The sequence below is a fragment of the Perognathus longimembris genome, chromosome 15, assembly GCF_023159225.1.
Source record: "Perognathus longimembris pacificus isolate PPM17 chromosome 15, ASM2315922v1, whole genome shotgun sequence".
NCBI lineage: Eukaryota > Metazoa > Chordata > Mammalia > Rodentia > Heteromyidae > Perognathus > Perognathus longimembris.
In genome coordinates this window covers 9,738,250-9,761,570 of record NC_063175.1, presented here as the reverse complement: position 1 = coordinate 9,761,570, position 23,321 = coordinate 9,738,250, and the positions used below count along the sequence as shown (strand labels likewise).

Sequence of the window (23,321 nt, the reverse complement as noted above, 5' to 3'; positions counted from 1 at the left end):
TCGAGAGGCCAGTGCCACGCAATGTGTCTTCTGTAACAAACTGCATAGTCTTTCGCTCTTAGACCACAAAACAACAAACTGATTCAACTGGGGTTGCCCAAAGGACAATCAGTCTGTAAAGCTTAGCTGTCCCTCTGTCCTTCACTGATAATGGAAGACCTTAGCTAAAAGGCCAAGAAATGATGACTGTGGCTCTTACAAAAGAACCCACTTGTTTGGAATTTTCTTATGAGTTAATTTAGGCTCACATGATAACCACACCTGTGTTGTCTTTTCTGTTTAAATGTGGTGCACGAGAATTATTTGCTTACATAAAAGAAATAACACAGAGAAAATTTTCCCAGGTTCAATTAGAGTTTGGTCCATTCTTGAAGAAACATATCTTCCTTCCTAAGTGGCAAGGGAGGAGTGAGGTGAAACAACAGGACAGATCATTTCAACACTACTCCTGGGTGAAAAAATGACGAGCAGTGGAGGTAATGTATTTCTTTTTATGAATCTGTTTTTGGAACAGGTCTCCTATGTCATCCAGGCTAGTCTTGAACGCTAGATCTTCCTGCCTCTGCCTGTAGTCTGTGAGTGTTGGGATTACAGGTATGCCCAACTATGCCCAGCAGTAATGGACCTTTTCATCAATGGCCTTACCTCTTACAGAACTGACAGGTGTAAGACCAGGTGAAGAAGGAGAACCTCCGTGTGCGGCAGCAGAAGCAGAGCTGAAAATACAAGTTAAAGAGAGAAGAGATGGGACAGACAGCTGCCTACCCCTCTCATAGCTCAGTGTGCCTCGCATCCCTCTAGGGGCCTTTCACAGAGAGGGGAGGTCAGTAAGAGAGCCCATCTTTTGTTTTTCGCCAGTTCTGGGGCTTGAACTCAGGGCCTGGGCACTGTCCCTGGCTTCTTTTTCTCAATGCTAGCACTCTACCACTTGAGCCACAGCGCCACTTCTGGTCTTTTCTGTTTTTGGGGTACTGAGGAATCGAACCCAGGGCTTCGTGCATGATTGGCAAGCAGTCTACCACTAAGCCACATTCCCACCCCAAGAGAGCCCCCATCTTTGCATTTGGCAATTCTCCTCCAGAAAGTAATAAAAGCACTCAAGAGTCTCATCTTAAGAAGGTTTAAAAAAAAAACTCTCCTGTTTCGTAGACACATTTTCTTTACAGATCCTTTCAAAGTATAGTGACATGAATGCAAACATGGCTTCATCAAGCCACACTGCTGCTGCTATGATAATTGTTATGGTTGTCATATATAATATATGGTCCCTGTCCATAACTAGCATGTGAATATCTGACCTCCTCCTAAGATCCCCTAAAAGTCTTGTACTTTCTGTCTAGTAGACACAGCTCCTAGGAGACCATACTGAGTGAGAACTGGCTAGTCTTGCATCGTTTTGTTTAATCAACTTTACATAGCTCTACCTTTCCTTTTTTCAGGGCGGTGTAGACATCTTTATACTGTTGGTATTTTTCCAGCTCTGCCTTCACCAGGACCTGACGGATATGCATCACCTCTTCCACGGTAAGAGCGAGGCATTCCACTGGGTAGCAGAATTCCTCCTGAAATTCAAAAGGCCACATGAATAAGGAACTGCCATGCCTGCTCTGGAATTGAACTTTTCCCTTCCAATCATAGACCTTGTTAGTAGCTGCAGAGAGAATAAGAGCTTCCCATGATCACTGGGACAGAGCTAGCTCCCTCTGGGGACCACCACATCCTCGCCAAGTGCGGGAATTCTACAGATGGCAGAAACCAGGACCACAGGGCATGCTGTAGGCGAGTGAAACTTCCAATCAATGAAAGCGCCCCTTGTTTGCTCACATATTTTGCCTGTAGGAGCTGTCCCATTAAGTACAGCTATGCATCTATGCTTGAAGTCTTGAAAAAAATGTTTTCTAAACCAACGTTATGTTGGTTTTTCTCCTAATTATGTACAGACATTAGTGTTGTGGTATGCCCTACATATTAACAGAATAATAGCAAATCCACAACAGTGGTCCTGTTTTAACAAAAACAAAACTGGTTCGTGGTACCCAGAATAGCCAAGAGAAGGTGGTTAGTACTTTATATTGACAGCATTATTTAGTGATCAGTTACATCAGCACACTTTTAAGAAAGATGCAAAGGGTCTGAGTTGAACTGGAACAAGAAACCATGGGAGCATTTTCCAAGCAAAAAGCCATCTCTCCAGGCTGCCTATTTCTCCAGATTTCCATGATTACTTAGCAACAACGGCTGAATGTGCGGTCAGCCCCGGAATGACATGGAAACACTCAGAAGAATTTCATAATAAATATTTATGTTGGCTGTCTTATGTTAATGGCTTCCCTACAAATGGCTGTGGAAGATGTTGATGTAACTGATCTGACTGAATAAGAGCCTTACACCCATCCGTTCTCCATCCGGCCCCCTCTTGATTGGTGGATCTAAGAGAAAGACAGAACAGCCCTCAGTATTTGGACCCTGCCAGCCTTCAAGGGGCCATTGTCGTGCAGTGACACTGAAACTGAATGTTCTCAGCACAGACACATTATAATTCTCTCCCACACATACAATAGCCTTGCTCCCAGGCATTCTGGAACCAAACAAGCCCAATGAGAGAGCACATGACTATGAACACAGGCAGTTTATGGAGTTTTTAACATTCAGTTCTGTCTTTCAATCAGAGAAAAACAAAAATAAATCTAAGTTGCAAACTCAACAAACATTAGCATTTACCAAAAGTAAAAAAAAAAAAAGGTAGTTTGATAAACTACTGCTTCCTGGTTAAAAAAAAAGTACAAAATCATCTCTGTTCAAGCTAACTTAAGGTAGACTAAATTGGCTTAGGAATTCTTTGGGGAAAAATCCTGCAATTTTTTTTAAAGATGAGTTTGTTAGTATTTGGGGGGCAAGAATTGTTCAGAAATTACATCATTTATTCTAAGATGCCTATAATACACATTTAAAAAAAACCACCCATCACAGTTTTCTCTTTCAGTGGGAACAGGTTTTTGAGATAATAGGATTAAAGCAGCATGTTTAATGTCTGCTCCGTTTTGCTCCCCCCTGAGAACAGAGCACAGTGTCAAGTGGAACAATGAACTGCCTTTCTGAAGGTCAAGCCATTGGAACAGAATGCTGGCTCAGCACCTGTGAGTGACGGGTTTTCTCTGTTTTTAACACATCAAAAGAACAACTTTTTCTACCATGATTTTTACTCAACAGGGACTTTGGCCAATGGCTGGTTGGCAATGCTGCTAAACTGCAGCCAAATAATGTCTGGATGTAGCAAAGAACCAGATGAACAGGTGTGTTTTTGTGCATTGAGGAAGACAGCAAGTAGCGTCCAGTTCCCCGGCTGAAAACTAGTGCACATAGCCGCGAAGCAGCTTAGGCAGAGGCAATGCCTTTATTTTTTTGGTGCTGGTACTAGGGCTTGAACTCAGGGCTGCTCCTTAGCATTTTTGCTCAAAGCTAATGCTCTACCACTTAAGCTACAGTTCCACTCTGGCTTTTTATGGTGGCTCTCTAGAGCTAAGAGTCTCATGGACTTTCTTGCCCAAGCTGGCTTTGAACCGTTATTCTCAGATTGCAGCCTCCTGAGGAGCTAGGATCGCAGGCGTGAGCCACCAATAGCTAGCAGTGTAATTCCCTTTTATTAGCAGGGACCAACTCTCTGTCATAAGCCTGCCAGCAGTGGGCTTCCCTTGTCTGTCACACGAGTCCTCAGTCAAGCGGATCTCCAACTTCCTGCTTTGAGCTACAGCCAAGTTAGAACTTCGTAGGACATAAGAAATAGATTTTTTTTTTGCTGCTTTGCTTTCTGATTTTTTTTTAAGTTCAAGTAGATTATTACCCTTTAGTAAAATAACTGTAATCAAGTCAAATGCTAATGTTTTAATTCTGGAGCTTTCCCAAGGACAACAAGACTGTAATGCAACATGAAATAACATAATAAATACTTTTCATTACTCGTTTCCCATTGACAAAATATTTCAACATCCTTGGAGCCAAATTAAACTGTACAGATTTTGCTTCAACTTGCGATCCGGGGTTTGAAGTGAGTGAGAGCCCTGCCACTGAGCCTCGATGCGCCGTCACTCCAGCAGGAGGCGCCCAGCTTGTGTGACAGGCCACAGGGCACTAGGGGGCGAGGGCTGCACCACACAGCTCCCTCCTCTCACCGCTCGGTGCTCCCCCCGTGACAAGAGGGAAGCTAACTCCTCACAGGCTTCGGAGCTTACTGGTATGCACACCACTAAGTTTACGAGTTTGATTGGGTGCCCTGGTTACGTTTTTAACTATATAAAAGGGGTTGGGAAAAGGGGAAAGTGTTGGAATTAGGCAGTACAGAGGTCAACAGAATTCTGGTGGCTAGGCCACAGAGAAATGGGAATAGATATCTTTTATTTCTTCAGTACTGGGGATTGAACTCAGGGTCTGGGCATTTTCCCTTGGCTTTTTCACTCAAGGCTAGCACTCTACTACTTGAGCCAGAGCTCCACTATCAGCTTTTTGCTCATTAATCAGACTTTCCTGACCAGAATGGCTCTGAATTGCAATCTTCAGATTTCAGCCTCCTGAGTTGACAGGACTATAGACCTGAGCTATTGATGCCTGGCTACATTAAAAAAAATTTTTTTTATTTTGCCAATCCTGGGGCTTCAACTCAGGGCCTGAGCACTGTCCCTGGCTTCTGTTTACTTAAGGCTAGAATTCTGCCACTTGAACCGTAGCGCCACTTCCAGCTTTTCTGTATATGTGGTGCTGAGGAATCGAACCCAAGGCTTCATGCATGCTAGGCAAGCACTGTACCACTAAGCCACATTCCCAGCCCCCTATATCTTTCATATAATGGTCTTGAATAGCATATATTGGAAGATTGTCTGAAACAATCAGAGAGGCAACTTTAAGCCAAAATAGCAATTATTAAGTGTAAATCCTCTTTTCTTTTTTTCAAAGTCAACTTTAACATTCAGAGTAAATCCTTTCTTTGTGGGAAATAGATATGTCTACTTCCTGTAGAGATATCTCAGTTAGGGGGCGTTGACAGCAAAATGCCAACATGTAGGAGTGGCAGGAATTAAAGAGCCACCCCCAGCCTCACTGTTCTGCCCAATGGGCAGATCTAAAATGCTAAAAAAGACCAAGACCTCATGACAAATGATACAGGAAGGAATGTGCTGCACTGGCTAACATCTGGAGCCTCCTTCCTACAAGGATGACTAATAGTATAACAAAGTGCCCAGCTGCTAGGTCATCAGTTTAGTAAACAGGCCTTTAAGAGCCAGGCTGGCTATTCACCAGCATCTGCTGTACCAAGCTGTGTGTGTGTGTGTGTGTGTGTGTGTGTGTGCACGCGCGCATGCGCGCGCGTGAGCGCGCACATGCTGCACGCAGAACTTAAAGTCAGGACCTGGTCACTGTCCCTGAGCTATTTACTCAAGGCTAGTTGCAGTAGTACTTGAGCCACAGCTCTACTTTTGGCTTTTTTTTTTTTTTTTTTTTTGGTAATTAATTGGAGATGAGTCTCACAGACTTTCCTGCTCAGGCTGGTTTCAAACTGTCATCCTCAGACACCAGCCTATTGAGTAGCTGGGATTTATAGGCATGAGCCATTGGTTCCAGCATTTTTTTTTTTTTGAGGTGTGGGGGGCAGGGGCTGGTATTAGGGCTTGATCTCAAGGCCTGAGCACATTCCTTAGCTTCTCTGCTCAAGGCTGGCACTTTGCCACTTGAGCCATAGGTCCACTTTCAGCTTTTATTTTTGGTTGTTAATTAGAGATAGAAGTCTCATGGACTTTCCTGCCTGGGCTGGCTTCAAACTACGATCCTCAGATCTCAACCTCCTGAATAGCTAGGATACAGGCAGGTACCATCTGTGTCTAGCTAATGATTTTCCTTTAAAATATTTTGATATGTTCCTCAAAAAACATGTAGGTTCAAATAATAGTAACATGGATTATGCTGTGAGAAAAATCTCAAAAGAACTGAAGTGTTTTATATAACCCTATCAATAAAAAAAGGAAACGTAATTATTTTCTACAGAGAAGCAACATCTTGATTGTTGTAATGCATTTGGCAGGTGCCAGTTCTGGTTCTGGTTAGTCAGAACTGGCCCAGCCTATGGGTACTGGGAGACAGCTCACGGGGGTTGACAGGAAGTGGCAATGACGCACATGTACCTCCGGGGGCAGGCGGTCTACAGTGGTTACCTGGCTGGCAGAAGCTGCTTTGCCAGCTGGGTGAGTGAGCCAACTTTAGGTGGTGAGGAAGGCCTCAGAGGCCCCTGAGCAGAAGACAGGCTCCTGGTGACTCATGCCCAGAGCCAGACACCCATGGCCTCGCTAATGGGATGCTGCATTTTGAGTCTGTTGTCCTTTCAGTCATTTCTCTCTCCAATGAAATCATGGCACGATCTACACATCCTACACAGGATTGGAATCAATGATCAGAAGCAAAGGGCCCATCTGAGCTGTTAATTCTTGCAGAGTATTACAGTAGCTGAGGTATCACTGTCATGGAGATAACAGAGAGGAAAGGAGGTCCCAGAACCAGCAGAAAGAGGCCAACCTTTGAGGATTTCCACCTGCTGGTGAAAGCTCTCTCACACAGATAATACATAGCCCCTGCTACCCCAAACATGGCTGCTTCAAAAGGATGAGAGCTGAGCAGAGAAGCTGTTTGTATGGTAGAGAAAAGTGGTCGAAAAGGCGTCCTTGGCCATACACTGGTTATCCTAGGAACCTGAACAACAGAAAGGAGAAAGAAAATGGCAGGGGAAAGAAAAGGAGAAAATAATGCTGAACACAAGTGTGCCATAAATAGCAATTACACATCATGAAAGAACAACAAAACACACCAGGAGAATGGTAATGGTGAGTGCCGACGTCTGCATTCGCTTGTGTAAATTAGGGATGAAAGCATGAGGTCATGCCCAGAGCGGGCAGAGTAGTTCACACCACAGACTACAAGTTAAGATTGTCTTAATGCGCTGTCTCCGAAATGGGGCTCACGGGGACATACCACATAGCCCGCTGCCTCTGTGGGACCCCGGCAAGCACGACAATCATCCCCATTGTCACCCCCACCACATGAACAAATGATAAAAAAAATGACATTTTCAACATTCTAGGGAAAAGGATAAAGACAAAACAAAATAAAAATGTCAACAACACAAACATTACTTCCATTTACAGTTAAGTTATAATTACAAATAGTTTCTTGTCTACTAAAATTTTAATTACCACTTATTTTTAAAAGCAGCATTTACACAAAGCTACACAGCACTGCTATGAAAGTGTGACTGAGTCCCTGGGCTTTTCATGGGTAGAAGGTCTTATAACTTGTTAGTAGAGGAAACTACTTTGTGGTTGGCCTCTGATTCCTTTACACTGCTTTTCTTTCTCTTTTTGCCGGTACTGGGGCTTGAACTCAAGAGTCTTGGGGCACTGACCATAAGCTTTTTCCCTCAAGGCTAGTGCTCTACCACTTAAGACACATTGCTACTTCTGGCTTTTTGGTGGTTATCTGGAGATAAGATTCTTCCAGAATTTCCTGTCTAGGCTGGCTTTGAACCGTGATCCTTATATCCCAGCCTCCTGAGTAGATAGGATTATAGGTGTGAGCCACTGGCGTCTAGGATGTATGGATTATTTTTTAATTTGAGGTAAGCCTTAATAATGACCAGAAAAGCTAAGTAGCCAGGTGAATGACAGTCTGGCTTCTTAGAAAAGCTAGACTGAGCAAATATTTTGATTATTAGATGAGTTACAGAAAAAAAAGGATGTAACTTCCTATCTATCTATCAATCAAATCTATCTATCCTTTTTGTGCTGGTTCTGGGCTCTGTTCCTGAGCTTTTGTGCTCAAAGCTAGCACTCTACTACTTGAGCCACAGCTCCCCTTCTGGCTCTTTTGGGTGGCTCACTGGAGGTAAGTAGCACAAACTTTCATGCCCAGGGTGGCTTTGAACTGTGATCCTCAGATCTCTGCCTCCTAAGTAGCTAGGATTACAGGCATGAGCTACCAGCACCCAGCCGTGTGTGTGTGTGTGTGTGTGTGTATACATACATACATACATATACATATACATATATATATATAGCCAGTCCTGGGGCTTGGACTCATGGCCAGAGCACTGTCACTGGCTTCTTTTTGCTCAAGGCTAGCACTCTGCCACTTGATCCACAGTACCACTTCTGGCCTTTTCTATATATGTAGTGCTGAGGAATTGAACTCAGGGCTTCATGTATACGAGGCAAACACTCTTGCCACTAGGCCATATTCCCAGCTTACATATTTTTAAGTTGTGACTACTGTCTATTTGATAAAACAACAGCATATTCACATTAGTAAAAGTCCTTATCTGGTCAGAATTCTGTTTTTCTGTTGATAAAGCCACTGACAAGGCTTTATGCCATCAAGTAGCAGTTTCAGTGAGTCTTTACAGGAATTCCATTAAGACTGACCATAAAAATCATTAATTCCTCAACTGGTTTGTGTGGAGATGACAGATCAAATAGCAATACTATGTTCAGTCTCCCTGTGTTCATGGTAACCACACAAGCTGTCTTTGTTGAAAGAATCTGTTTTTGCTTGAAGTCCTAATGATTCCTCACAATTTTTTAAAAATGAACTAAATATAGATAGTAATTTTAACGCACAAGTATTTGGGACATCAGGTGGTAGGATGTGGTAGAAGCCTTGTATCTTGCCTGCAATCCCAAAGGGGGCTACAAAAGAACCTCTGCAGACTTCCTTTACCTGGCGGGCCTGCATAGCACATCTCTGCAGCCTGTGTGCCACGTGCTGTCCTGAGAACCTGGGCGTCTCTGGGATCAGCAACAATGGTCCGCCAGTCAACAGGTGAGCTCTGGCCCCACAGGACAAAATATACTAGGAAACAGTGTACAATGACTACACACGGGGCAAAATAAAAATGTTTTCTCCCCTGTACTTCTGCTCCATAAAATGATCTATTATACTCAGATTTGAGAGCTATTTTTTTTAAATCAGTCTTTTAATAATAATTTTAAATGGATCAGCATCTACGGAAAGGAAGAAAGCACTACTTTAATAAAATCAATTGGTGGGGCTGGGGTTATGGCCTAGTGGCAAGAGTGCTTGCCTCATATACATGAGGCCCTAGGTTCAATTCCCCAGCACCACATATACAGAAAATGGCCAGAAGTGGCACTGTGGCTCAAGTGGCAGAGTGCTAGCCTTGAGCAAGAAGAAGTCAGGGACAGTGCTCAGGCCCTGAGTCCAAGCCCCAGGACTGGCCAAAAAAAATAAATAAATAAATAAAAGAAAATCAATTGGTAAGACTTCTGAAAAAACAAAGTACTCCAAATGAACAAAGACTAGTCAAGGATGATTAGAGTCTATTTTCTTTATATGCTAAACACTGAAAAGCTAATTTTCACCTTGAAGAGATCTTTTCTCCCTTTTCCTTTTGAAAGAAAAGTAGCAGTTCTGGTTTTCCAATGGATGCTTAACTCGCCACCCACTCCTTACGGTACTCACCAGAGAGCGGGAACTCTGCCGTGACGGGGGCAGGAACTGGCGCACGTTTGTGGGGGTCTCCTTTTCTATAGAATGTCGTCTCTGCGGTGGCTGCCGTCTCTCTGGCTGGGGTGTTGATGATATGGGCAAGAATTTTGGAGGTTCTAAAGATTTAACCAAATAGATGAATGGTCTACAAAACAAAAACCTTAGATTTTTGAATTGTCCAACAGAATATTCTTTGTCATTTATTTCACTGGAGAAATATTTTAAGGTGGTAACAAGAGTCTTACAGGGAACACAAGGATTGCTCCTGAAGAACCTTTGTAAGTCAAACTTGCCATAGAAAAAGCAAGGAGCTGGGCATGGTGGTTACACTTGTAACCCCAGCTACTTGGGAGGCAGAAACAGGAAGAATTTATAGAGTTTGAGGTCAGCCAGAGAAAATGTAGTGAAATCTTATCTCAAAACCAAAACAAGCCAGGCTCTCATCTTTAATCTTAGCTACTCAGGTGGCTGAGATCTGAGATCACAGAAGCCAGCCTGGGAAATAAAGCCCAGGAGACTCTTTACCTCCAATTAGCAGCCACAAGCTAGAAGTGAAACCTGGCTCCTCGGTAGAGCATTAGCCTTGAGCGAAACAGCTCAGGGACAGGCAAAAGGGCTGGGTCATGGATCAAACTGTACAGCACTTCTCAGACAGTATTTTTTTTTTTTTTTTTTTGGCCAGTCCTGGGCCTTGGACCTCAGGGCCGGAGCACTGTCCCTGGCTTCTTCCCGCTCAAGGCTAGCACTCTGCCACTTGAGCCACAGCGCCGCTTCTGGCCGTTTTCTGTATATGTGGTGCTGGGGAATTGAACCTAGGGCCTCGTGTATCCGAGGCAGGCACTCTTGCCACTAGGCTATATCCCCAGCCCCTCAGACAGTATTTTAAAAACACATAAAGATATGTGCAGCTTAGGGCCAAGAAGACCCCCAAATCATATCAAAATTCTCAAGTATACCTTCCTTTTACATTTTTTCTTATGAGGATAAAATAAGAAAACACTTTGTCTATTAGGACAGCTTGTCTTTTGACTTAAGCTGAAGAATGAGAAAACTCCCAACCACACAGCTTTGATGTTACCATTATACCTTTCTGCTCCTTTGCCTTGGTGTCCTTCCTTCCTTCCTTCTTCTCTTTCCCAACTTTCCTTCCCCTCCCTTTCCTTTTTTAACGGTACTGGGGAATCAAACCCAGGACCTATGGCATGCTAGGCAAGTGCTAGAACCACTGAGATTCCATAGCCCAAGAGAGAATTTCATGGTGACATTTCCACACTTCAAATGAATTTTAATCAAGCTCACTTCCCTATAACTCTCCCTTACTCTGTCCCTATTTCTTAAAACAATTTCAACAGTTCACAGTGCTATCTATCATATCTATCTATCTATCTATCTATCTATCTATCTATCTTTCTTTCTTTCTTTCTTTCTTAATGGCCTTCCATGCCTCCTTTGCATTTAAAGTTTGTGTGAAGAAATCTACTGCCATTTTAAGTTGGTCATATCTTCTCTTTCCTAGCTTTTAATATTCTTTATTTAGCCTGTATACTTAGTGCTTTGATTATTAAATGTCTAGGGGTATTTCTCTTCTGAGCTTGCCTGTTTGATGTCTGTAATCTCTTCCCACGTGAATGATACCCTCTTTCTTGAGGTTGGGGAAGTTTTCTATTTTTTTTTTTTAAAACAATGCCTTCAGCTTATATTTCTTTCCCTTATCTATACTCCTGACTCATAGGTTGGATCTTTTGAGTTCAAGAGGTCTTGTAATTCCACTTACATCTTCTAAGCATTTAAAAAAAGTTTGGACTGATCTAATTATAATTACTCTGCTTACCTTTGATCCCTGATACCCTATTTTCACCCTGCTGGGTTCTATGAGCTAGACTTTTTATTGAGTTTTTAAAAATAAGATTTTGGCGATTTCAATTTGACACCCACCCCCAAGATTTCTATGTCTTTACTGAACTAGTTGTTTGTTTGTTTATATGCCCTTTCTATTCATTCATGTGTTCAAACATTGTCTCATTTATTTATTGACTAATCCTGTCATTGTTTTATAGAATACATTGCTTTTCTGTCTTTTCACTAGCACCTAAATCCTTTTTATAAGGGAGTTGTTGGTTTCTGAGGCAGATATGAACTTGATAATTTTTTTCCACTGGGATTTACATATACAGGGCCAGGATTTAGTAGGGATTTCAGTATCCTAAAAATATGGAACACCTCATGATTTTTATTTTATTTTTTGCCAGTCCTGGGGCTTGAACTCAGGGCCTGGGCACTGCGCTTGAGCTCCTTTTGCTCAAGGTTAGCACTCTACCACTTGAGAAACAGCACCACTTCTGGCTTTTTCTGTGTATGTGGTACACATGGAATTGAACCCAGGGCTTCATGCTAGGCAAGCACTTTACCAAGAAGCCACATTCCCAGCCCCACTTCATGAATTTGTGTCATCCTTGCATAGGGGCTATGATTTTCTCTGTATTGCTCCATTTTTAGTATATGTACTGCAAAAGAGTGCACACTACTAATGTTTTAAAGAAGAATGGCTCTGCATTTCCTCTTTTGAAAGCAGAAAGAGACACTAGACATAAAACATGCCAGTGTTTGATTCACTACTCCCTCTTATTCTATCCTGGAAGCAGTCAGGAGGAAAGTGAGAGTCAAGGTTAAGTGGGATCCATATATTTGGATTATCCCATCAAGAGAAACCATTAAAGGAAGACAAAGGACATAATCTGCACAGTCAAGAAAAGACAGAAGGACTAGAGGTGTGGTTCAGCAGTAGAGCATTTACCTAGCAAGTGCAAGTCCCTGAGTTGAAACTCCAGCATAGACAAAAAATGAGAGAGAGAGAGAGAGAGAGAGAGAGAGAGAGAGAGAGAGAGAGAGAGAGATCCATTACATGATTTAATTGGGTCTCTATAATATTTAATTGGCCTGGGTAACACTAATTACAGATAATAACCGAAGCCAACTGTTACTGTTTTTGATATAATCTGTTTAAGTAACTGAACTGCTATGTAAAGAATTTTAAACCATTAAATTCTCTGGTGTATGAGAAACTAAGTCAACATTCTAAGAATATCTTAATATATAATTCATACTTAATCCTTTATAATAATCTCATAAATGAAAAGGATTACTTAAAGCCTTTAGAAATCCTTTAATTTTAGAAATGTGTGTTCAGAATCTATTGTCTAAGAGTTATAAAGATTTTTAGTATTTACACCTATGGTTGTTGTGTGTGGTGGGCCAGGTGGTTGGAATGCAATTATATGGGCTTCTAAGTCTGAAGTCAGACAAGGGGGTAATAAATACAACACACACACACACACACACACACACACACACACACACACACTGTTGACTTATTTTTTTATACTGTCTATTCATATTTTCTACAAACATGAATGTATCTGATTGAATGTAAGTTAAGAACCTAAGGCTGGAATCAGAATCATTTGTGAATGCAGCCTAGGAAATAACGATCACATCTACTCCTGACAGTACACTGTCAGGTCAGTTTTTCTCGTTTGTGGTTTCAAGTTTATTCTCCAGGCGCAGAGCTTGCTCAGTGAGTGCTCCCTCATTTATGCCAGGCCGGTGGCAGAGTTAGTTCCTTAGACTCAAGTGACCCGGGAGCAGCCGGGAGGGGGGGGTGGTGGGGGAGGGAGGGGGTGGTGGAAGATCTGCAGGCAGAGCATGCTGTAGGGTCGGGGCTCTGGCATGATGTGGACCACAATGGGGAGCACAATACTCACTCTTCCTTGTGCACACGGCCTCCAGCACTGGGTCCTCAAGCAAAGAGGGAGACACACTGCTGCTGCTGGTTGACTTCTGCAGAGTTTCTTCCTGAAGAGAGAGAGATTTCCTCACTTGAGTGCTCCCGTGCCATTCAATCACACTTTACTATTGAACAGTCACTTGATAGAGGGAAAATAATGTGCCTCATCCAGGTTTAGTAAAATACTAGTATTCTCACTAGTATTACAGTGTAGACATTTTCATAGCCTCATTAACCATATCTGTAATGTTTGCCTTTTTTCATTAATACACTTTTATACAGATAACAACATTGTTTACCAGAGAATAGGTTTGGTATTAAGTATACATCTTCCCTAGTGAGTCTCACAGTTTTATTACTTTCATAAATCTGTTAACTGTTTCCTTAATTGTGTCAGCAATGTTCAGTTGTGCACCAGATAATGTGTTAAGCATTTTGAATGCATAGTTTTCATTAATTCTTGCACTAGTTCTTACAAACAGTGAAACCAAGATTAGAAACTTGCTCGTTGTCTCCTCGCTCTCCCAGGGCAAAGCCAGCACACAACTCAGACCTAGTTTTAGATGGGGCACATTATTTTCCCATAAAATTCTCTACTTTGTGACAAGAGATACCCATTACCTAGAAGAAAACTAAATTCATTCCACTACAAAACTTATAAAACGCTAAATATTTTAAATATAGAAGGAAGAAAATTAAGTAACTCTGCTAATCCATGACCTTGGGAGAAAGCAAAAATTCTCATTTAGCCATATTGTCTTAAGAATTAGTCACTCACTAAAAATTGAGCTCTCCTAAATTAACCTACTACCAAAATCATTAGTTTCAAGCAAGCTGCAATACAAAGGATCGGGTCAAAGAACAGAGAGAAAAGACAGTATAAACCACAGTTTAAAAAAAAAAAGCCAGGCACCAATGGCTCATACTTGTAATGCTAGCTACTCAGGAGGCTGAGAGCTGAGGATTGTGGTTTGAAACCAGCACAGGCTGAAAAGTCTGTGAGACTCTTATCTCTAATTAAGTACCCCCCAAAAGCCAGAAGTGGAGCTGTGGCTCAAGTGGTAAAGTGCTAGCCTTGAGCAAAAAAGCTCAGGAAGAGTGCTCAGGTTCTGAGTTCAAGCCTCAGAACTGGCACCAAAACAAAACAAAAAAGCCGGGTGCTGGTGGCTTTCATCTGCAATCCTAGTTACTCAGGAGGCTGAGATCTAAGGATCATGGTTCAAAGCCACCCAGACAGGAAGGTCCATGAGACTCTTATCTCCAATTAACCAGAAAACCAGAAGTGGCATTGTGGTTCAGCGATAGCACCCAGGCCCAGAGTTCATTACTGACAGAAAAAAAAAAAAAAGAAGAGGAAGAATAATTAGGCAAGCACTCTACCGCTTAGCCACATTCCCAGCCCAAGAAGAAGAAATTTAACAGCAATTGCTACACTTTTGGAACTTACCAGAGAGAACAATCAAGCATTTAACAAAGCCTTTATTCCATATATGATGTACACCATACAAATCTCAAAAAAGAATTTAGAAGTGATTATAATAATCTTTTGTTTATCAAAAGCCAAGGGCCAAGACTTTCTTTTAGGAAGACAAAGGAGTTCTTCCCAGTACCCCTAATGATCATCTGAGGAGGCGGCTGCTACTGTCTGAAACTGGGCAGGCACCCGCTTGCCTCCCAGACTCCTCAGAAAAGTCTAATGTTAACATGTGGCATATCTGCTGCTGCTGGGGGAGGAACACATGATTTTTCTTTATTCACAGATGGAACTAGATTGTAAAAATAAAGCTTGTCTAATGAAAATACTATATTTACTCTGTATGAAAGAAAACAAAAAATGGCTCTCTGAATCTGTCAAGAATTCACTTTTTTAAATGAAACAAAAAAAAATCCAATAGCTCTTTGATAGCCAACTGAAACAGCAAGGCAAAGTGGGGAACGAGAGGCAGCAGGCTCAGAGTTGTCTGCGGGGAGCTGGGCCCAGGAACCAGCCGAGGGTGCTCCGGCGGGCCTCGCAGCTTTACTCAGTGTGCTTGGGCCTCTGTGTTCCTGTTCTCTGACTGACCACTTTTTCCTGGCTGAGGTTCTGATGTGTCTCCATCATCAACTCTTCTTGAGCCTGCTTTCTAAAATCTGCTTCTCCACACTGGCTGACTGCAGGGCTGGCTCCTTCACTCATGAGATCAGGCCCTCTGTGTTCAGAACTGTGGCGAAAGGACAGCTGCCTGTCCCCTGACTACTTCCAGTGGCACTGTCACTTAGTCTAACTCACTTCAAAGGAGTGGCAATCTCTCTTTTCCTGAAAAGAAGCCCAAGAAAGTCTCAGACACAGCTCCTTTGCTTACCTTTGCTACCATAAGTTTGGATATTTCAACAATCAAAACTAATCTTCCATTTAAAAAGAGTTGCTTGGGGCTGGGAATATGGCCTAGTGGTAGAGTGCTCGCCTTGCATACATGAAGCCCTGGGTTCCATTCCTCAGCACCACATATACAGAAAAAGCCAGAAGTGGCGCTGTGGCTCAAGTGGTAGAGTGCTAGCTTTGAGCAAAAAGAAGCCAGGGACAGTGCTCAGGCCCTGAGTCCAAGCCCCAAGACTGGCCAATCAATCAATCAATAAGAGTTGCTTGAGGTAAGCTAAGAGAAGTGACTAAAGCTAGAAACCTTGAAGCTACATTTCCAGGAATTGACAAAAGGAGATCTAGGGAAATGGGGGTGGCTTCTCTACCTTTTTAGGGCTTAGTTTTCTCACTGGAAAGTAGTAATGGTGGACCAAGTTTCTGTTGTATTTTTGTTAAATTTAGGCATTCTTAAATTCTCAGCGCTGCTTGAAATATTGCCAAGTTTAAAAGATACACAGACTTTGTGGGTTTCCAATGTGACTATAACTAATGCTATCATTTACAACTATTTCTGTTCCTTTATTTTTTTTAAGTGAAAATGAAAGATCGTATGATTTGGGGGGGGGGAAACTACCCATAATGGCCTATTTTTTTCCCCTTTTCTTTGGGAGGAGGAGAGATTTGAACTCAGTTCCTTGTACTTGCTATGGTAGTATTCTTTGAGCCATACCTCCAGCTGGCTTTTTGGAGATGGAGTCTATTGGACTTTTCTGTCCGGACTGGTCTCAAACTAAGAGCCTATGGATTTGACCTCCTAGGCAGCTCAATTACAGGTGTGAGCCACCTGGCACCTGGCTCTCTTACTTTTTATATAAGGCTCACAGCCACTTTCTAAGGTTTTATCAAAGTGAAATGAATTGATATGTAAAGTCTAGCTTTGTAAAAAGCAACTATTATAGTTCCCTTTAAGAAACTTGACACTATCTCTGTGCCATAAGCTATAAAAAAGTGCATTCTTTCACTTAGCAAGTGGGTTCTACAAATATTCTGAGAACCAACTGTCTGTAAAAATTTCACAAAAGAGTGCCCACAACAGTATTGTTACTTATAATGGCAGAAAACTGGAAACAAAGTGCTTGAAAAGACTGGGTGAATAAAATATGCTAAGTGATGTGATAGAGCGCCAACCAGATGTCAGATATCATGCTGGACAATGACATTTATCAGAGGGCAAAAATGCTCACAATATTTTGTTAAGTAAAAGACACTGGTTAGTTCTAGTTCTGGCAACATGGCAGAATAGAGACCCATTTATTTCTAAGTCCTAAGGAGAATCGTTAGGTTCAACTGGAAATGTCTAAAATTCCCACCAATGGGTCAGAATTAATTGTCAATGTCTATGAGTCAGACCAGGGGGCCAAGTTTGACAAGCAGACACTAATTTCAACCTTCAGTTAATGCTTATTATGACTGGAGATTTCAATGAACAAAACTATTCAGTAAGTCCAGAAGATAAAAACGTTAAGTTTTCTACTTTGACAAATGGAGTTCTTGACAGAACTCCATTTCCCATGTATTTCCCATGCATGAAACCATGAACTTGGAGCATTATGAAAAAATTTAATCTCTGAGCATATCCTAATTCTTCAGATGATTAAGGAGGGGAGGTTAGCGATGTGGCTTAAGTGGTAGAGCACTTGTGCACATGTGCAAAGACCCGAGTTCTATCCCAAGCACTGCCATAGAAATAGGATGATCACCGACGACTTTCTCCTTTGCAAAAAACACAGAGTTTTTAATTGATAATGGAATAATTCATTCATATTCTATTTCCTAAGAGCATTTGACCCACACTAATATAACAAGGAAATTCACAACTAATTAAGGATTAAACAGTAAACTATTCAGTGTGACAATATGGAACCAAGTTTAAGTGAAAGCTCAAGGTTAGTACTGTAAGGTCTACCCCTGGGAGGGCTCCAAGAAGATGTCCATGCTCCTTATCTAGGGCAGGGGTAGGGAGGTGTGGCCAGGTGGATTAGGATGTGACCTCAGAGAAGGGGGAGGTAACTGCCTCCAGGTGTGCCAATTACCTAGGTAACTGGGCATCTGCATGGAGCCCTTGGGGGTGGACTTTACAAGTACAAGGGAATTTCTGGTGGGCCATGTCATTAATTGGAAACTGTACAGGTGAGCACAAATGGCATTGGGAGGGGAGAAGCTGCCTCTTTTTTTGTTTACTTTTTTTATTAATTAAATTTTGTTGACAAGGAGTTGTGCAAAAGGGGTATAGTTACATTATAAGGCAGAGAGTACATTTCTTGTGTTTTTTTTTTTTTAATCCAAGGCTGGCACTCTACCACTTGAGCCACAGCTCCTCCCCTTGTGGATTTTTTTTTTTCTGACAGTCCGGGGTCTTGGATTCAGGGCCTGAGCACTGTCCCTGGCTTCTTTTTGCTCAAGGCTAGCACTCTACCACTTGAGCAACAGCGCCACTTCTGGCCGTTTTCTATATATGTGGTGCTGGGGAATCAAACCCAGAGCTTCATGTATACGAGGCGAGCACTCTTGCCACTAGACCATATTCCCAGCCCCATTTCTTGTGATATCTTACACCCTCATTTTTCTTTCCCTTCCCTAGATCAGGTAGGCATATATACAATACCCAGTGCACCAAAATCATATACAGTAACCACGTAGTGTACGCCAAAGGAAATTCACTTTAAATGTAACGTCAACAATAGAGTCCTCCTGGGTCCTTCTCTTGGAGTTGTTTTTGCTTATCCTCGTCTTATATGATCATATGTACAGAGCTGTTGAGCTACTGTGATCCACTGACAGGTCTATTCTAGACAAGAAGCTGCCTCTTAAAGGCTAGAATGTTGTTATAGGAAAGAAGATGAAATGGAGTTGGGTATTGGTTGTTCATGCCTGTAATCCTACTTACTAAGGAGGCAGAGATCTGAAGATTATGGTTTGAAGCCAGCAAAGCTATAGCTCAAGCAGTAGAGCATTAGACTTGAATAGAAAAATCTAAGGGACAACATCCAGGTCCTAAGTCCAAGCCCCAGTACTAGCACAAAAAGCCAAAACATTAAGAGATTTAATGTTTGTAATGTTTAATGTATGTAGAGATTTTTTTTTTTTTTTGCCAGTCCTGGGCCTTGGACTCAGGGCCTGAGCACTGTCCCTGGCTTCTTCACGCTCAAGGCTAGCACTCTGCCACCTGAGCCACAGTGTGGTGCTGGGGAATCGAACCAAGAGCTTCAGGTGTAAGCACTCTTGCCACTAGGCCATATTCCCAGCCCCGTATGTAGAGATTTGTGCAAGAGGAATCTGGTGGCGGCTAGATGGTCTTTCCTGAGGAGCTAAAGAAAAACAAGAGGCTGGGAATGTGGCTTAGTGGTAGAGTGCTTGCCTAGCATTCATGAAGCCCTGGGTTCCATTCCTCAGCGCCACATAAACAGAAAAAGCTGGAAGTGGTGATGTAGCTCAAGAGGTAGAGTGCTAGCCTTGAGCAAAAAGAAGCCAGGGACAGTGCTCAGGCCAGGACTGGCAAAGGAAGGAAGGGAGGGAGGAAAGGAAGGAGGGAGGGAGGAAAGGAAGGGAAGGGCAAGAAACAAGGAAGGAAGGAAGGAAGGAAGGAAGGAAGGAAGGAAGGAAGGAAGGAAGGAAGGAAGGAAGGAAGGAAGGAAGGAAAGGACATGTCAGCTGGGACGAGCTGATAGGGAGAACCCCACTCCTGGCTGCTGGCCCTACTGTGAGAAGGGAATGGGGTGCCTGGACTGTAGTGTTGCTGCTTCCTCCCCTGGTGGAGGCTCTGGTGCGGCCCCTGGGCAAAGAGGTCCAGCAAGGTGCATCAGAGACAGGGGACTCAGTGGCAAAAAGCTCTGTGTCTGCTAAGTTCTGCCACTTCCTTTTAGGATGGAAAATGAATTGTACAAGGCTCTGCCAGCCCCGGAAGATGGGGAAGCAGCAGCGGCGGTGTGCGGTCAGGGCTCTGATGCCGAGCTCTGTGTCTTGCTGATGGATACTACTTCTGTGTAAGCCTGCTGGAAGGAAAACGTTTACTGCTCACAAAAAATATCTAGAAGCCTCTCCATAGCTAGGAGGGAAGGAGGAAAAATGAGGAAGTAGGTAATAAAATTTGAGAGAAGGGGAAAAAGGGCCAGCCTTCTCTGCAACTTCCTTTTCTCAGTTTCTGTCGCCCTGAGTCTGGCCCGCGCAGTGCTGGCTGGGAATTCGCGAGGCCAATCCGCAGAGCCAGCAGATGCTGGTAGTAGAATTTATGCCGTGCGGGGAAGTGCACTGCAGGACAAGTCTGGCTAGCACAGGGAATCCAGGCCCCCACCTCCCCCCCCACCTGTCTGTTACACCCCAAATTCTCAAAATTTTTTTTGTCTGTGTGTCAGTGCTGGGACTGAAATTCAGGGCCTCGTGCTCCACTCGGTTTGCTCACTCTAGGCTGGCACTCTACCACTTGAGCCACATCTCTACTTCCGCATTTCTCAAATTCTCAAAGTCAGCCCCTCTGGGTGCTGAGGTCTCTGAGTTTCTGCAGTGGTTTACCACAGACCCAAAAACAGTGTTCCCTAAACACGTGGAATGAAGCCCAGATATGTGGATCTCATTTCCTAAATTATAAGCAACTGGAGGGCACAAGACTCATATTTCTGCCTTTATTTTGTTTTAGTACTTATTGACAACCTTCAGTAAATATTTGACTGGGAAAAGGCTGATGAAAAGAACAAATAGAGAATGAAAGAACGTGTTAAAGTTGGATGCCAGTGGCTCAAGCATGTAAATCTAGCTACTTTCAGGAGGCTGAAATCTGAGTTCTGTGGTTCAAAGTCAGCCCAGGCAGGAAAGTCAACAAGATTCTTACCTCTGATTAACCACCCAATAGCTGGAAGTGGAGCTGTGGGAGACCACTAGCTTTGAACAAAAAAGCTAAGGATCAGTGCCCAGGCCATGAGTTCAAGCCTCAGGACTGACACACACACGAATATGTTAAGACATGGGGGATAAAAATGACTAGAAAATGCGAATGTGAGTCTGGATAATGTGATATGGGACATATCTAATAGTCACATGTGCAGCCATTATTAGACAGCAAATATGACCACAATTAACCAATCTTAGTCACAAACTCCTGGCACCAAAATAAATAAAGGGGTGGGCTGAGAGTGGAGGAAGAATACCCTTCTAGCCAATTAGCAAAGGCAGGATTCCTCGGTGCCTTTTCCAGTTTCACATGTCTGGGGAAGAGCTGCCAACTTCCAGAACTGGAGGAGACTTGCAGATCACCAAGTCAAGCCCTGTATCAGGCAGAAGATACAGGGATCGATTCCCTGTTTCATAGACAATGGCTGAGAACTTGGTTGGGAGGGAGCGAGTCAGGGCCTCACCTCCGAGTCCGAGCTGTCCAGCTCTGCCAGGGTTGGGGCTTTGAGGAGCTTCTTCCGCTGCCCAGATGCCTGCTGGCTGGCACCGAGCCCATTTTCTTTTGTCTTTGATGCTAAGGCTCCATTCACAATAGATGATTCTCCCACATTCTTTGGAGATTCTGAGGCATTTACATCTGAGAAGGGAAAAGCAAAAGCTTACCTTTCCTTAGGCCAAGAAGGGCAATTGTTGAAAGGACACACCATGTGACAGCATACTTTCATGTCCTGCCCACCCCCCCCCAAAGTGCTTGAGACAATTGCCTTGTCTGTGCATATGAGACTTTTTTTTTTTTTTTAAGAAATAAACAGAGTCAACTGGAGGAAACTTTAAAATGAATAATTACATACTGAAGTTATATTCAGTTTAGATTCAGAACTGGGAGAACTCCTATAGGTAATTGACTGAATTGTTATTTGCAGGTAAAGGAACAGGGCTCAGAACTAGCTCTCCCTGACAGCTCTAAGGGCCAGGGGTGGGGAAAAAGATCCAACACACACAGTTACCAGGCCTAAGCTCGGAAAATCAAAATACCTCGCTGGGTGCCACTGCTCATGTCTGTAATCCAAGCTACTCAAGAAGCTGAGATGTAAGGACAAAAGTTCAAAGCCAGCCAGGGCAGGAAACTCTATGAGATTATTATTCCAAATTAATCACAAAATAGAGCTTGTAAGAATGGGCTGGTAAATGCATATAAAATGCATTGCCTAGTCTAGGCAATACATACTGCCAATAATTATTAGCATTGACTTCCTTCCTTCCTTCCTTGTACCAGAGATTAAACTCAGAGCCTCATGCAAGTTAGGCAATGCTCTACAATTTCAGCCACAGTATTGCTGTTTAGCTCTACCTGTGAGTAAACCAAGGCTTGGTTGACTCAGACAGTGCTGTGGGCCAGAGCTGATTGTAATTATGATCATGATCATAACTAATCCTTGCTATTTCGGATGCCAAAGGCCTCCCATGCAAGTGGAACAAATTTTTATTCAAGCATTTCAAACGAAGCCTTAACATGAGTTAATAATTAAGTACAAAATAATCATTATTTCAAAGTGAATGGAGTAACCACTATATAATTCAATGCACAGTCTGGTATGATAGACAGTTTCTGCTATTTGTGGCTGAGGTAAAGGGCATGCTGAGCATGAAAGTGAAGATGTGGTTATGGTTTCTTCATGAGCATTGGAACTGAATGGATTTCTATTTATAGTAGACTTCCTCAACAAGTGATATCATATGCTTCCGTGTAAGAGGTACACAGTTCCAAGGATGTATTGAGCATAAAGTGTGTTCTGCTGTGTAGCTTTTTTTTTTGGGGGGGGGTCAGTTGTGGGGTTTGAACTCTGGGCCTGGGTGCTGTCCCTGAGCTCTTCAGCTCAAGGCTAGTGTCCTACCACTTTGAGCCACAGTGCCACTTCTGGTTTTCTGGTGATTAATTGGAATCTCACCAACTTTCCTAATGCGGGCTGGCTTTGAACTGCGATCCTCAGATCTCAGCCTCCTGAGTAGCTAGGATTACAGGTATAAGTCACTGGCGCCTGGCAAGCAGTGTAGCTTTTGTAGACATTATTGAGAAGAAATATGGGCATCATGTCTTATTACAAATTATATATATATACATACATGTAAATGTATGTATAGTTTAATATTCACAATTTCTGCTTCACTTCAGATACAAGGAAAGCCAGAGAACATGCCCTGAAGAAAGGGCATTGAAAAAAGTGGTTAAATAAGCCAGAGAGGAAGGATGGGAGTAGGGAAGGGGGTGGGTGGAAATGGACCAAAAAAGACAGCGAGAGAAAGAGAGAAGACAGCTGTCTTCTCCCATTTATCATTTAGGCAAGTCTTTTTTAGTTTTTGATTTATTTGGAAATGGGGTCTCTGTCTCCCAGGCTGGCCTGGAATGAACTCTGCACCCACGGCTCCTCCCGCCTCGGCCCTCGGCGTGCGGAGTGCGGTGAGCCATGCACCGTCGGCGACACCACACCCAGCCAGGTCTAAGTTTCATAGAGAACCTGGCATCATATGCATTCATTTTGTTCTTACCTTTTCAAGAGTTAAATAGCTACAAAAGTAAATAAATGGGAGGGGATTTGACAAAGGGAAAGTAGCAAAGGCAGAAAGGCTTTATATAAAATTGAGAGGTTAAAATGACTAAATTCTTTCAAAAGGAGATATTGGAAGAAAAGTATCTCAGCAAAGTATTCAAAAACT

General features: G+C 42.9%; 1 protein-coding gene and 1 non-coding gene across 4 annotated transcripts in view; both read right to left on the bottom strand.

The window, feature by feature from the left end:
• Positions 1–23,321, bottom strand: part of Spire1 (spire type actin nucleation factor 1) — a 175,713-nt gene that overhangs the window by 4,754 nt on the left and 147,638 nt on the right. For 2 of the 3 annotated variants that reach the window (XM_048363613.1, XM_048363615.1), the window contains 6 exons: positions 21,071–21,243; positions 13,302–13,392; positions 9,514–9,656; positions 6,559–6,732; positions 1,425–1,562; positions 646–716 (listed from right to left, as the gene is read on the bottom strand). In XM_048363613.1, coding sequence (XP_048219570.1) covers positions 646–716; positions 1,425–1,562; positions 6,559–6,732; positions 9,514–9,656; positions 13,302–13,392; positions 21,071–21,243 — 790 coding nt within the window. The remainder of the gene's footprint in view (positions 1–645; positions 717–1,424; positions 1,563–6,558; positions 6,733–9,513; positions 9,657–13,301; positions 13,393–21,070; positions 21,244–23,321) is intronic. The other variant, XM_048363614.1, reaches the window with a different exon arrangement.
• LOC125364329 lies at positions 11,956–12,058 on the bottom strand. The gene has a single exon (XR_007213486.1). It is a non-coding gene; the product is annotated as a U6 spliceosomal RNA (small nuclear RNA).